This window comes from Heteronotia binoei, chromosome 5, assembly GCF_032191835.1.
Source record: "Heteronotia binoei isolate CCM8104 ecotype False Entrance Well chromosome 5, APGP_CSIRO_Hbin_v1, whole genome shotgun sequence".
NCBI classification, from domain to species: Eukaryota; Metazoa; Chordata; class Lepidosauria; order Squamata; family Gekkonidae; genus Heteronotia; species Heteronotia binoei.
In genome coordinates, this window is record NC_083227.1 from 17,306,017 (window position 1) to 17,319,559 (window position 13,543).

General features: G+C 46.4%; 1 protein-coding gene across 1 annotated transcript in view; it reads left to right on the plus strand.

The window, feature by feature from the left end:
- LOC132571772 (uncharacterized) overlaps positions 1-13,543 on the plus strand; it is a 165,207-nt gene that overhangs the window by 85,553 nt on the left and 66,111 nt on the right. Inside the window, exons 16-17 of the mRNA XM_060238564.1 lie at positions 4,491-4,608; positions 6,702-7,964. Coding sequence (XP_060094547.1) covers positions 4,491-4,608; positions 6,702-7,964 — 1,381 coding nt within the window. The remainder of the gene's footprint in view (positions 1-4,490; positions 4,609-6,701; positions 7,965-13,543) is intronic.

Genomic DNA, 13,543 nt, shown 5'->3' on the forward strand with positions numbered 1-13,543 from the left:
CGTTTTCACAGCAGTCAGAGGGAAGAAGACCAAGTACGGTAGGTGTTTGTGTGTGTGTGTGAGAGGGAGGGGGCCCGGGGCAGGGAGGGGTGATTCCTTGGTATGGAGGCCCTTCCCCCCCTTTAGAAAGCGTGTGTGGGGGGGGGGGGGGAGGGAAATGTCTACTAGGCATTCTATTATTCCCTATGGAGAACAATTCCCATAGGGAATAATGGGGGATTGATCCGTGGGTATTGGGGGCTCTGGGGGAGTATTTTTTTAGGTAGAGGCACCAAATTTTTAGTATAGCATCTAGTGCCTCTCCCCAAAATACCCCCCAAGTTTCAAAACGATTGGACCAGAGGGTCCAATTCTATGAGCCCCAAAAATGGTGCCCCTATCCTTAATTATTTCCTATGGAAGAAAGGCATTTTAAAAGGTGAGCTGTCCCTTTAAATGTGATGGCCAGAACTCCCTTGGAGTTCAATTATGCTTGTCACATCCTTGTTCTTGGCCCCACCCCCAATGTCTCCTGGTTCCACCCCCAAAGTCTCCTGGCTCCGCCCCCAAAGTCCCCAGATTTTTCTTCAATTGGACTTGGCAACCCTAGCTGGCCCGGCCTCCACAGGGTTTAAACTGGCACTGATATGAACTTTGGAACTGTACTCAGATCAGCTCTGATGCCTAGAAACTACCTCTGTGTGCTTGCTGTGTAATAGCACTCAGGATAGTCCTCTTCAAGCTTCAACATCCAAATTTCCAGGAATTTCCAACCCAGAGTTGGTAACCCTAGCTCTATCACAGATTTAGGAGGTCTTTGATTGCTGATTTAGGAGGTCTTTGATTGCTGGGGAGGGGGTCAGCAGTAGGAAGTACCCATACAGGGAGCACATACATTGAAGGTGGAGGTATTGTGACTCAATTCACACCCTACATTTTTTATAAACATGGCACTTAGGTATGCATTTTGCAGGGACAAATGTAGTCATATTCTAATATGTTAAATGTGCCTATTTGCAGTGTTTGGTTTAGCATTCCTTGTTAACTGAACTTTCCAGCACTTATGGTAGATGCATTTCTCTGATGCATAAAATACATATATGTTAGACAATAATTTACATGGAATTTCCATCTCATTATAAAACATTGTGTGTAATTTTGCATAACTAAAGGTAATGGATTGGGCATGCAATAAAAATCCCAGTTTTATTTGATCATTACTTAAGTCCTTTCTTTCATATTTGCATAGTGGCATGATAAGAGTTATAATTTGCTTTGTTTTAATTTAGTGTCAATAAAATTGATTCAGACATCTGTTTCCAAAACAGAAAAAAGTGTTGTTTTTCCAACATGAATTTTTAAAGTAAAAGATTGCCTGCTTCTTTTAAATTTTGCCCCAGAGGTTTTACTTTAAGAGCATATTCCTACAGCTGCAAACCTGGTAGAAATTTGCAAAGTCCCATCCACTCCAATTATCTAATTAACATTGACCAGAGTTTTAATATTGCTGCTTGGTAATTCCATTGGCCATTCCATCTAAGAATTGTACACAAATTTTAAGTCAGCAGCCAATATGGTATTCCTGCAGCACAGATTAGTAAAGCTGCAGTACTACAGTCCAAGCCCTCTGTTCACGACCTGAGTTTGATCCTGGCGGAAGCTGGGTTCAAGTAGCCAGCTCAAGGTTGGCTCAGCCTTCCATCCTTCCGAGGTCGGTAAAATGAGTACTTTCTGGGGGGAAAGTGTAGATGACTGGGGAAGGCAGTGGCAAACCACCCCGTAAAAAGTCTGCCATGAAAAACATTGTGATGTGATGTCACCACAGAGTCAGAAATTACTGTTTTGGAGAATTTGTACCAGTATACCATTAACGTACTACAGTAGCAATTTCTGAAGGTGTGTAAAGCAGAACTAAATTTATTGTGCTTGGAGCATGAGTAGATGGAAAAATTCAGTTGAAAAAAGGAGGCAAATAACAAGGAACATGTTCAGATACTTGATAGCTCACTATAGGAGCAAGGGAAGACATGTACTGAAAGTATATATAATACTGAAATCTGTTGGTTATCTTACAGAATGCAACTAATGGACATGTAGTTTTACTACTTGTGATTGTGGCTTTGGAATTACTGTCTAGAAAGCTCCATTAAGTTCTGTATGGTCAGTAACAATAATAAAGTTAAGCACTTTAAAATTAAGCATTGATGCATGCCATTTAAGACCATGCTTAACTATTTAATTGAAGTTAATAGGACTGAAGTGTTTAGCTCTGGCTAGATTGTGCAAATATATCAGTGTCTTTGCAAATGTTAAAATGCTTCCCAGCTATGGATCTCTTGATTAAGGGTATGCAAACCCCCTCCCCCCATATTTCTTGGTTCAGGTCTATAGGATTTAAAAAAATCCAGTATTTCTGAAAAATCCCAGATCCCAGTATCGGTATGGTATTTGGATCCTGGATTCTTCAGAAATCCCAATTTTTTCTGGGTCCAATAGACCCAAGAAGAAAAATATCTGTAGTTTTAAAAAAACCCGCCCTGACTCTGGGGCTTCTCCTTGCAGCATGGTTTAAATTGTGCTTAAAGAAAAACTGGCCCCAGGATCTGCTTGTGGCAAGGAAGGAGATCACTCCTTGCTGCACACTGACTTGGCTGGGAGTGCTTCTCCTGGAGAAGCTATCCCCAGGATCCATCCATCCATCCTTCCTTCCTTCCTTCCTTCCTTCCTTCCTTCCTTCCTTCCTTCCTTCCTTCCTTCCTTCCTTCCTTCCTTCCTTCCTTCCTTCCTTCCTTCCGTGGCTCTCAAATATCCGATGTTCATGTCTTGCGGCTCTCAAACATCTGACCTTTATTCTGTGTTGCTCTTTTGTTAAGCAACTCTGGCCACCCCTGGAGTAGACAATACTGACTTTGGTGGACCCAAGCACTGATTCAGTGTAAGGGAGCTTTGTGTTTGTGTCTTCTGGTGCTTTCAGACATACCACCCAAATCCTTTCAGCAAAGGCCAGATAGGAGTTATGGGCAGTGTTTGCCTGCAGTGCAATTTTGTTCTCAAATCCTGTATTTACTTCATCAGTATATGGGATAAGGCACTTTCTCAACTGTGCTGCATAATACAGCCTATTTATTTTGTCCTGTTTGCTCTGTTGGCTCTATCTGCGCCACCTTCATCACTTTCGGGGTGTGGATCCCCCAGTGGCGTGGTCTCCCGACTCCCTCCGCCGGCTGTTTCTGATAGCCCTGCGCCCCCTCTTTCATTTGATATGTGTCCCATGCGGATGCCACCCTCCCGCCGGGAGATGCCGCAAAATGAGCCCCCTTGAGGCTTATGGCGGCAGGGCTTGGGGGAAGCGAGCTAGACTGCTGTTCTTTTGAGGGGTCATAGAGTGTTTCGAGCCCGTCCCTGTGGCATCGGTCCCATCGTTGTGGGGCCCAGGGGGCCGGCGCAGCGGCACGCTGAAGCAGCCTGTCGGTCACTTCCGGGTTCCTGTCCTGCATCTCGACCTGTGTTATTAGTGACAGGCTGCTTCGGCGTGCTGCTGCGCCGGCCCCCTGGGTCCCACAACGATGGGACCGATGCCACAGGGACGGGCTCGAAACACTCTATGACCCCTCAAATGAACAGCAGTCTAGCTCGCTTCCCCCGAGCCCTGCCGCCATAAGCCTCAAGGGGGCTCATTTTGCGGCATCTCCCGGCGGGAGGGTGGCACCCGCACGGGACACATATCAAATGAAAGAGGGGTGCAGGGCTATCAGAAACAGCCGGCGGAGGGAGTCGGGAGCCCACCCCACTGGGGGATCCACACCCCGAAAGTGATGAAGGTGGCGCAGATAGAGCCAACAGAGCAAACAGGACAAAATAAATAGGCTGCATTATGCAGCACAGTTGAGAAAGTGCCTTATCCCATATACTGATGAAGTATATACAGGATTTGAGAACAAAATTGTTTCCGGCGGTGATATTTGGGGGATTTTTGGGGACGTCACAGGAAGTGCTGTGAAGTCACTTCCTGTTTCCAGCAGTGGCATTTGGGGGAAATGATGTCATTTGGGGGAAGTGATGTCACTTCCTGCTTCCGGCAGGTGGCACGGGGGGAAATGATGTCACAGGAAGTGATGTCACTTCCTGTTTCCGGCAGGTGGCGCGGGGGGATGATGTCACAGGAAGTGATGTCACTTCCTTTTCCCGGCGGTGGCATGACGTCACCGGAAGTGACGTCACTTCCTGTTTCCGGCGGCGCGTGTGCTTCGCGCGCACACCCCTACCTTCCCCCTCCCCAAGGTGTCCCTGGCTGGCCTTCAGACATTATGGCCACCCTACTTGCCAGTGTTCTGACAACAAGGACGACAACTATCTGGGAGGAGGTTGTTGCCACAGGACTTTACTTGCCCTCCATGACCATCCATTGCCATTATTTGCCATTGTTGTTATTTTTAATAGTCCAGTATCTGTGAACTGAACATTTCAAGCTTCTCTTTATGTCTTGAATCCCATCTCTGTCTTTGTTCCAGATGTCATGGCCTTTGGAAGACGTAGCTGTTAATCCCCCAAAGTCCGAGCAAGATCCGATGAATGTGCAGGTCTCTGCAGAGGCTGAGGAAGAGAGTGATGGGGACACCAACTTTTTCGGTAAGGGACCCTGGGACTTCAGGAGGTTTCTTTGCGGGGATCCCACTTGGGGATCTCTGGCTCTTCCAGCTGCCTGAAATTCTGGGACGGCCCAACAGCTGGAATCTCCAGGATTTCTGGGAGGCTGTGCTGATTGCCCTTCCTTTGCATAAAACTCTCTGGCTAAGTTTATTTCTTGAGAAAGATGCTTTTCATTAAAGGTACTCTGTTTACTAAGTTGCTCAATGCACCTCAGATCTTGGCCTATAAAGACCAGTTTTGTCATCTCTGACTGGCGGTAACCAGTCAAGCATTATCATCTCTGATGGGCAGTGGCCAGTGTTCCAAATCACACAAGAAGCTGCCTTATACTGGATCACAGCCTTCGTCCATCAAGTCAGTATTGTCTACTCAGACTGGCAGCAGCTCTCCAGGTTCTTAGGCATCGCCTACTGCTTGGTCCTTTTAACTGGAGATACCCAGGATTAAACCTGAGACCTTCTGCATGCCAATGAGATGTTCTACCATTGAACCACAGCCCCTTCCCAAAACAATTTGGTATGTGATAAAGGGTTAAACGTTTATCTCCTTGGTTTCTATGGTGCTGCAGGACTCAAATCGGGCTGTTCCTCAAAACAAATGTGCCTTTTACACCTTTAGAATAATAGTGTGAAGATTTAATTGATTAACCAATTCAGTCATTAAGAAAATAAGGGACTTGCTGGATTGGACCTAGAGTGCCTCTAGTCCAGCATCCTGCATCCCATAGTAACCAACCAGATGCCCTGTCCATAAAGAAGGCAAGAAGGAAAAACCCCTCTCCTGCTGTCACTTCCCCATAGTTAATATTTAGCAATCTACTGTGTCTGAACATGGAGTTTCCATTTTTTCATCAAGGCTAACATCTGTTAACAGGAATAATGAATTTATCCTAATCTGCTTTTACAGCTTTTGAAACTCATGATGATCATGTCGTCTTCTGGCAAAGAATTCTCTAAATTATTGCTTTGGACAATTCCTTTTGTCTGCTCTGAATCATCTGCCCATCAACTTCATTGTGTGCTTCTGAATTCTAATATGGTAGAGGGAGGGGGTAAGGAAAGCCTGTATCCATTTTCTGCACTTCTTGCATAATGTTATAAACTTCCATCATGCCCCCATCCCAGTTGTCTTTCTTTTAAACTTAAAATACCCTACAATCCTTTGGAAAATATGTGGTAGGGTATGAGCTTTTGTGAGTCACTGCTGTCTTCTTAAGATACAAAAACTCATCCCCTGATACAAATGTTGTTGGTCTTTAAGGTGCTACTGACTCTTTTCTACTTCTGCAGACAAACTAACATGGTTACCAATCTTAATCCTTTAGAACAGGGGAGTCAAACATTTTATTTTGTGAACAGTCTGCCCTTTCCCAAGATGGGCTCAGGGCGGATTACAACACAATAAAACAGTTAAAATCACAATAAAAGAGTTAAAAATAGTCAAGAATTAAACAGTTAAAACCATTAAATAAAAATGAGAAAAGGCGGCATCAGTGATATAAACATCATTCACAGATAGAGACACAGGATGCAGTGAGTGCAGGGAAGCCAATTAGATGGTGTGAGGACGCCCGCCTACGTCAGCCAAAAGCCTGGCAGAACACAAACAGTTGCAAGTCTCTTCTAAATCTGCCAAGGTTTGAAGGCACATGGTGTAAACTTTATAATGCATGATGGCCCTGTTCTCTACCTTCCCTCAGAGGCAAAATTTTCCCTCTTTTTTTTTTCCTTTTGTGACTGAGCTGCCCTAGTTATATGTTTTCTTCTTTCCTGAAGAATCCTGGCTGTCCTGCTCAGTCACAGTATGATATTTGGGCTGCTGATACAGCCCAGGAACCTGAGGGAACATGCTTTAACTTGATGAACTTAAATGGCACTCAAAGCATTTTTAAATTTAAAAATGACAAAATATTTTATATAACATAGAGGAGAAAGGTCGGGTGAAATCAGGGGTTGAAATTTCTGAGGTAAAATGAGTTCGACACCCCTGCTTTAAAAAATGCTATAATATTGGCGTCATTATTGAGAATTCCCTGTCTTTTGTGTTCCTCAGTGGTTCTTTATTTCTTTCAGCAAGCAATGGCCAAGCATATGAAAATGAGGAAAGCTTCCCTTTTGAAAGGCACTCGCAAGTAGGTGTCAGTGGGCTGTCCTTGGCAAGACTCAACGGGAAATTTTTCCAGGTCTGTGAACTGGAAGAGATGTCTAGGAGTCAGCAGAGGCAAGAGAACTCCCAAGAAAACCAGATAGCCAAGCAAGATTTCCTTTGCAGCAAAAGTGATCGAGACTTACCAAGGGGAACCTTTCAGGAGGGAAGCCATAAAGCAAAGAGAAAACGGGCTAGCCCTAACTGGGAAACGGTCTTACGTCAGAGCTTTGACTTTCCAAGAAATCAGAAAATGCCAAAGTTGTATACGTGCACATATTGCGGGAAGATCTCTAACAACAGCGCACACATGATAATACATGAGAGGACCCACACAGGTGAGAAACCATATAAATGCTCTGAGTGTGGGAAGTGCTTCAGTACAAACTGTAACCTCATGAAGCACACGCGAGTCCACACAGGTGAGAAGCCATATAAATGCTTGGACTGTGGGAGAAGCTTCAGTGACAAAGCCTCTCTTATTGTACATGAAAGAACCCACACAGGGGAGAAACCCTATGAGTGCACAGAGTGTGGGAAAAGCTTCACCTCGAGCTCCAATCTCATAACACACAAAAGGGTCCACACAGGTGAGAAACCTTACAAATGCTCCGAGTGTGGGCAAAGCTTTGTCCACAGGCCACAGCTTGTCATACATATCCGGACGCACACAGGGGAGAAGCCATACGAATGCTTAGAATGTGGCAAAAGCTTCAATCAGAAAGCTGATCTCATTATCCATGGGAGGACCCATACGGGAGAAAAGCCATACGAATGCACTGAGTGTGGGAAGAGCTTCATTTCGAGCTCATACCTTAGGAAGCATGAAAGGCTGCACACAGGAAAGAAAACTCAAGCTGGGGAAGAAACGCACAAATGTACGTACTGCCGGAAAAGCTTCATCAGTCGATCCAAACTTCTCATCCATGAGCGAACACACACGGGAGAGAAGCCATTTGAGTGCGGCGAGTGTGGGAAAAGCTTCAGTACAAGCTCAAACCTGGTCAATCACAAAAGGGTGCACACAGGAGAGAAACCCTACCAGTGTTTAGACTGTGGGCAGAAGTTCAGTACTAACTCGAACCTTGTCAATCATAGGAGGGTGCACACGGGAGAGAAACCATATGAATGCTCAGATTGTGGGCAAAGCTTTGGTCATAAAGCATCTCTTAGGAGGCACAAGAGAATCCATGCAAGAGAGACAACGACTTGAATGCAGTCTGCACAACGTGTTGATTCCAACTCTCTGCATAAATTAGAGGCGAGTTGCTTCAGAAAAAAGATCGTTAGCTTAGGTCCTTCAGTATGGGGCTGCCTAACACAGTTCCAGGTATCTGTTTTACAGAAGGCCAAAAAGCAGGCCAATATTGGGACAGAGACCCTTATATGTTATAAACAAGGCACAGTCAAGACTTCATTGGAAGACTTCACTCGGAGAACAGAAGTGAAGCCATTTCTTAGAAGCACATGCATCGCACAGCGTCACAAAACCGAGTGTCAGTTTTTCCAGGTTATACAGTTGTTTGCTTCATGGGTCATAAAATGTTTTTTGATCCTTTGGTTGTGAGATGGTCCCTGAAATGACTCTTTGCAACAGTTGTTCAGACCCAGCTGCTCCAGATTCCTAAATTCAGGATGCCAGTCGAGTACTTGATTCTTCCTGACTTGCCATGGGCTGAGGGTTATGTTGAGCAAAGGGGTCATGTTGGCATCAGGTCAATGATCCATATATGACTGGGTGGCTTCCATATTGTGGCGTAAGGTGATTCTCCACCCCCTCAAATCCTGTGACCTGGCCTTTCCTTTTCTAATCTGATAGTCAAACCACCCGATCACATTAGTTGTTGGAAAAGACCCTTCCTCTTTACTTTTGACCCTGGAGAGTTGCTGTTTGTCAAAGTAGTAGACAGTACTGAACAAGAGGGCCTCAAGGTCTTACTCCTCTGATGGGGCCCCTTGCCTTGAACACAGAAGATCCCCAGTTCAAGCCTGTTTCCCTTCAGAAGCGTGTCAGGTGTAAGGGAAAGACCAGGGAGAGCCACGGCCAGTGAGAGGAGATAGCTTTGTCTGTTGTTTAGGTCACATTAGCTTAGCCGTAGAACGTCCACTTCACATGTGGAAAATCACAAATTCAGCCTTTGGCCTTTCTCTCCGTGGAGTATCCCTGCCAGCCGGACTAGACAGTCCTAGCATAAACAGGCCAATGTGTTGACTGCATTTCAGGCAGCCTCATGTATTTCTCCCTCAAGAAAGGGACCTCTGTATCTATGCCTTCAGCCTGTAGTGTCTGTGTTACATTGGGTATCTCATGGTGAGTTTGTGAACCCAAAGGCCCTTGGATATGAAGGTTGGTACTGGTAGGCCAAAGTTATCAGACTTCATTTGACTTCTAATAGGACAGTCATGCCCTTCCCTCCGCCTGCCCTGTGGAACTTCCCTTGCCTAGGTCAAGGGAATAAATCTAGTTGTAGGGAACTCGCCTGTAGCCAAGTGAGGTAATGGTCCATGGTGGATTTGACATAGTATACCTAGCCTACTGACATAGTATACTCTTGGGACTCTTAATTTTAGTTTTGTCATTTGTTACCTGAGTTTGATGGTTCATTGGCTGTATTCTACTTTAGGGCTGTGGAATAAACTTTATTGAGTTTGTAAACCTTTGACTCCTGTTGTTGAGTGGCAATGGAAACAAGCAGCAAAAGAAAAGCAGCCAGAAGTATGGTGGAAGATGGAATTTATTTTTTTGAAATTTGAGCTGCAGATCCATCAAGCGACAGATGAGTACCCCTGTTGTTGTGTCAGGACGCAAAACTGGACCAAAGGAGATAAACTGGTCTCTTGAGGATAGAATATTAAAATAGAGTTTGATACAGATTATCCCACCCCCTCTCTAAAGAGGCTTAGGGGTCCTTTAAATGTTTTTTTCTCACAACAACCCTGTAAGGTAGAACAAAGTTTGAACCCAGCAGCACCTTTAAGACTGACAAATTGGGTATACGCTTTCACAAGCATGCACAAGAAAGCTTCTACCCAGAATTAAACTCTGTCAATCTTAAAGGTGCCACTGGACTCAAGACTTTGCTCTATTGCTTCAGACCAACATGGCTATGCACCTGAATCTACCTGTAATATAGAAATGAGGATATTATTATTATTGGATTTATATCCCGCCCTATACTCTAAATCTCAGAGTGGTCACAATCTCCTTTACCTTCCCCCCCCCACACACACACAGCAGACCCCCTGTGAGGTAGGTGGGACTGAGAGAGCTCTTATAGCAGCTGCCCTTTCAAGGACAACTCCTACAAGAGCTATGGCTGACCCAAGGCCATTCCAGCAGCTGCAAGTGGAGGAGTGGGGAAACAAGCCCAGTTCTCCCAGGTAAGAGTCTGTGCATATAACTACACCAAACTGGCTAGAGTAGCATGAAATAACTGACTCAGTGTCATCCAATGAGTAAATAAATCTCAGGAGGAGGAGTAATACGTTCCTCCCTCCACTGCCAGCCTTTGGCATGGGTTGTGGTGAAAAGTGCCACCAAGTCACAGCTGACTTAACAGCGACCCTGTAGGATTTTCAAGACAAGAGACATTCAGAAGTGTACTTTCCTCTGAGCAGCAACCCTGGTAGGGTTGCCAAGTCGAACCCCAAAAATATCTGGGGACTTTGGGGGTGGAGCCAGGAGACACTGGGGTGGAGTTAGGGGGAGGGGGGAAATGGCGCTGGGGAGCGTGGCGAGCCGCCCCGCAGCTGCCGCCTCTTCTCCGCTCGCCCTGCTGCTCCTCCGAGATGGGCTCAGGCTGAGCCAATCTCGGAGGAGCAGCCACGGCGAGCGGAGAAGAGGCGGCAGCGGCGGGGCGGCCTCGCCTGCTCTGCCTCTGGGGTAGAAGCGGAGGGGGGGTGGAGGCGGGCTGGGGTCATGGCGAGCCGCAAGTCCGGGTCCTAGAAGGGCCCGGATTCGCGGCTCGCCATGCTCCTGGCCCGCCTCACCCTCCCCTGCGCTGCTGCCGTCTCTTGGCTGCTCCTCCGAGATGGGCTCAGCCTGGGCCCATCTCGGAGAAGCAACTGCGGTGGGTGGGGAGGGGGCGGCAGTGGTGCAGCGTGGTGGCCTCCGGGCGACTCGCCATGCTCCCCGGCGCCGTTTCCCCCCTCTCCCCCCGCTTCCATTTGGCTCTTTCACACATATTGTGTGGCTCTCAAAGCCCCCACCACGCCATGGGCCAGCTTGGAGAAGGTATTTCTCTCTTTAAATCACTTCTCCAAGCCAGCTGGCAGCTTGGAGAATACATTTAAAGTTAAAGTTGCTATCTTTCTACCTCTCCCTCCCCCATCTATTTGCTTTCTTTCCTCCTTCCCTCCCTCTTACGGTTCTCAGACATCTGATGTTCATGCCTGTGGCTCTCAAACATATGACATTTATTCTATGGCTCTTACATTAAGCAAGTTTGGCTACCCCGTCCTAGTCTGACATGCAAGTCACTATGCCAGGGGTGGCCAACGGTAGCTTTCCAGATGTTTTTTGCCAACAACTCCCATCACCCCCAGCCAGCATGCCCAATGACTGGAGCTGATGGGAGTTGTAGGCAAAAAATATCTGGAGAGCTACCGTTGGCCACCCCTGCACTGTGCCACACAAGCAGTTGTCAACTTTCAGGTGGTCAAGCAATATGAAAAGCTATGAAAAATAACTAACCCCAATACAGAAAATGTGCGGTATATCCAATCTCTTAATAATCACAATATCAACATGAAAATTCAAATACAAAGTTGCTATGATGGAAAGTCCTATGAAAGTTCATAAATACTTGCAAAGTGCATCAATTTTCCATTATCAACACAAGTAGGTCTCCCTTTCCACTCCTTCGTTCTTTCTGTAAAGTGCTTGTGCAGTCTTGATTTTTTTAACCACACAGAGGTCCTCCTATTCATCCCCCAAACCCTCTCTTCCCACGCTCCACCCCCCCACACACAATCTCTTGGTATTTCCCAAACCAGAGCTGGCAGCCAAGGTTTGTTAGGTCTCCCCAGCCACCAGCAGCGGACAGGGGAGTAGGGTTGCCAGATCCAGGCTGAGAAACTCCTGGAGATTTGGAAATAGAGCCTGGAGAGACCACAATGGGGTCCAAGGCCATAGAGTCTACTCTCCAAAATGTCCATTGTCTCCAGGGGAACTGTTCTCTGTAATCTGAGATAAGGTGTAACTCCAGGAGATCTCCAGCTCCCACCTGGATGCTGGCATCCTTACCTGAGCTCCAGGAACGTGGGCAAGGCCACTACCTGTTTAGGTTCACAGCCTCTAGGTGGTTTTCATGTTGAAATGCTGGAACAACTGGAGGAAAGGTAAACTGGAAGCCTCCCTGAGCTGCTCACTAGGCCAGGCAAGGGAAGGCCCATCCTCTTCAATACCCACCACACTTCTCCACAGTTAGCCTCCACAGCACTCAAGATGGCCACCAGGAGGACAGCAAGCTGGCTGCGGAGAAGAAGAAGATCACCACTCAAAGAGCAGGTTGGCCACAGTGAGGAGTGGCTTTACTCCCCCATCTCCACACCCAGCTTCCTGACTTCCAGGTGCCTTGGCAATCTCTCACTCACCTGAGCTGCTGTGCCTCATGCTGAGGAGAGAGACCAGGAGGGCAGAAAGGGAAGCCCCTTCCCTCACTCCAGATGCACAAGTGCTGGCAAAGGCTCAACAGGGGAGGGCAGAGACAAGCCTTCATGCATAGAGGCACTCTGGTAATTATAAAATGTTAGTTACCTATTAACGTTAGTATCTATTTTATGTGTACATTTGGCAGAATGGTGCACAGGGCATACAACAGTCATGTGGCTCCTCTTTATAGTGATAATTGATGATAATGATGAAGGAAACTTTGCCTCTTGAAAGCTCATACCCCCAAAAGTCTTCTTGTTCTCCAAGGTACTGTTAGGAGTCAAGTTGATGGGGTGTGAACTGTTGGAGACTGACCAAGATAGAGATCTTGGGTTCATGGTAAATAACTCATTGGAAATGTCAAGACAGTGTGCGACTGCAATAAAAAAAGGCCAACGCTATGCTGGGAATTATTAGGGAGGGAACTGAAAACAAATCAGCCAGTACCATAATGCCTCTGTATAAATCGATGGTGCGGCCTCATTTGGAATAGTGTGTACAAATCTGGTCACCCCACCTCAAAAAAGATATAGCATTGCGAAAAATGCAGAAAAGGGTAACTAGAATGATTAAAGTGTTGGAACACTTTCCCTATGAAGAAAGGTTAAAATGCTTGGGGCTCTTTAGCTTGGAGAAACGTCAACTGAGGGGTGACATGATAGAAGTTTACAAGATTATGCACAAGATACAGAAGGTAGAGAAGGAAGTCCTTTTCTCTCTTTCTGACAATACAAGAACTCATGGACATTCAATGAAATTGCAATCGGGTTAGAATGGATAAAAGGAAGTCCTTCTTCACCCAAAGGGCGATTAACACATGGAATTCACTGCCACAGGAGGTGGTGGCAGCTGCAAGCATAGACAGCTTTAAGAGGGGATTGGATAAACATATGGAGCAGAGGTCTATCAGTGGCTATTAGCCACAGTGTATTGTTGGAACTCTCTGTCTGGGGCAGGGATGCTCTGTATTCTTGGTGCTTGGGGCGGGGGGCACAGTGGAAGGGCTCCTAGTGTCCTAGCCCCACTGATGGACCTCTTGATGGCACTTGGGGTTTTTTTTGCCACTGTGTGACACAGAGTGTTGGACTGGATGGTCCATTGGCCTGATCAAACATG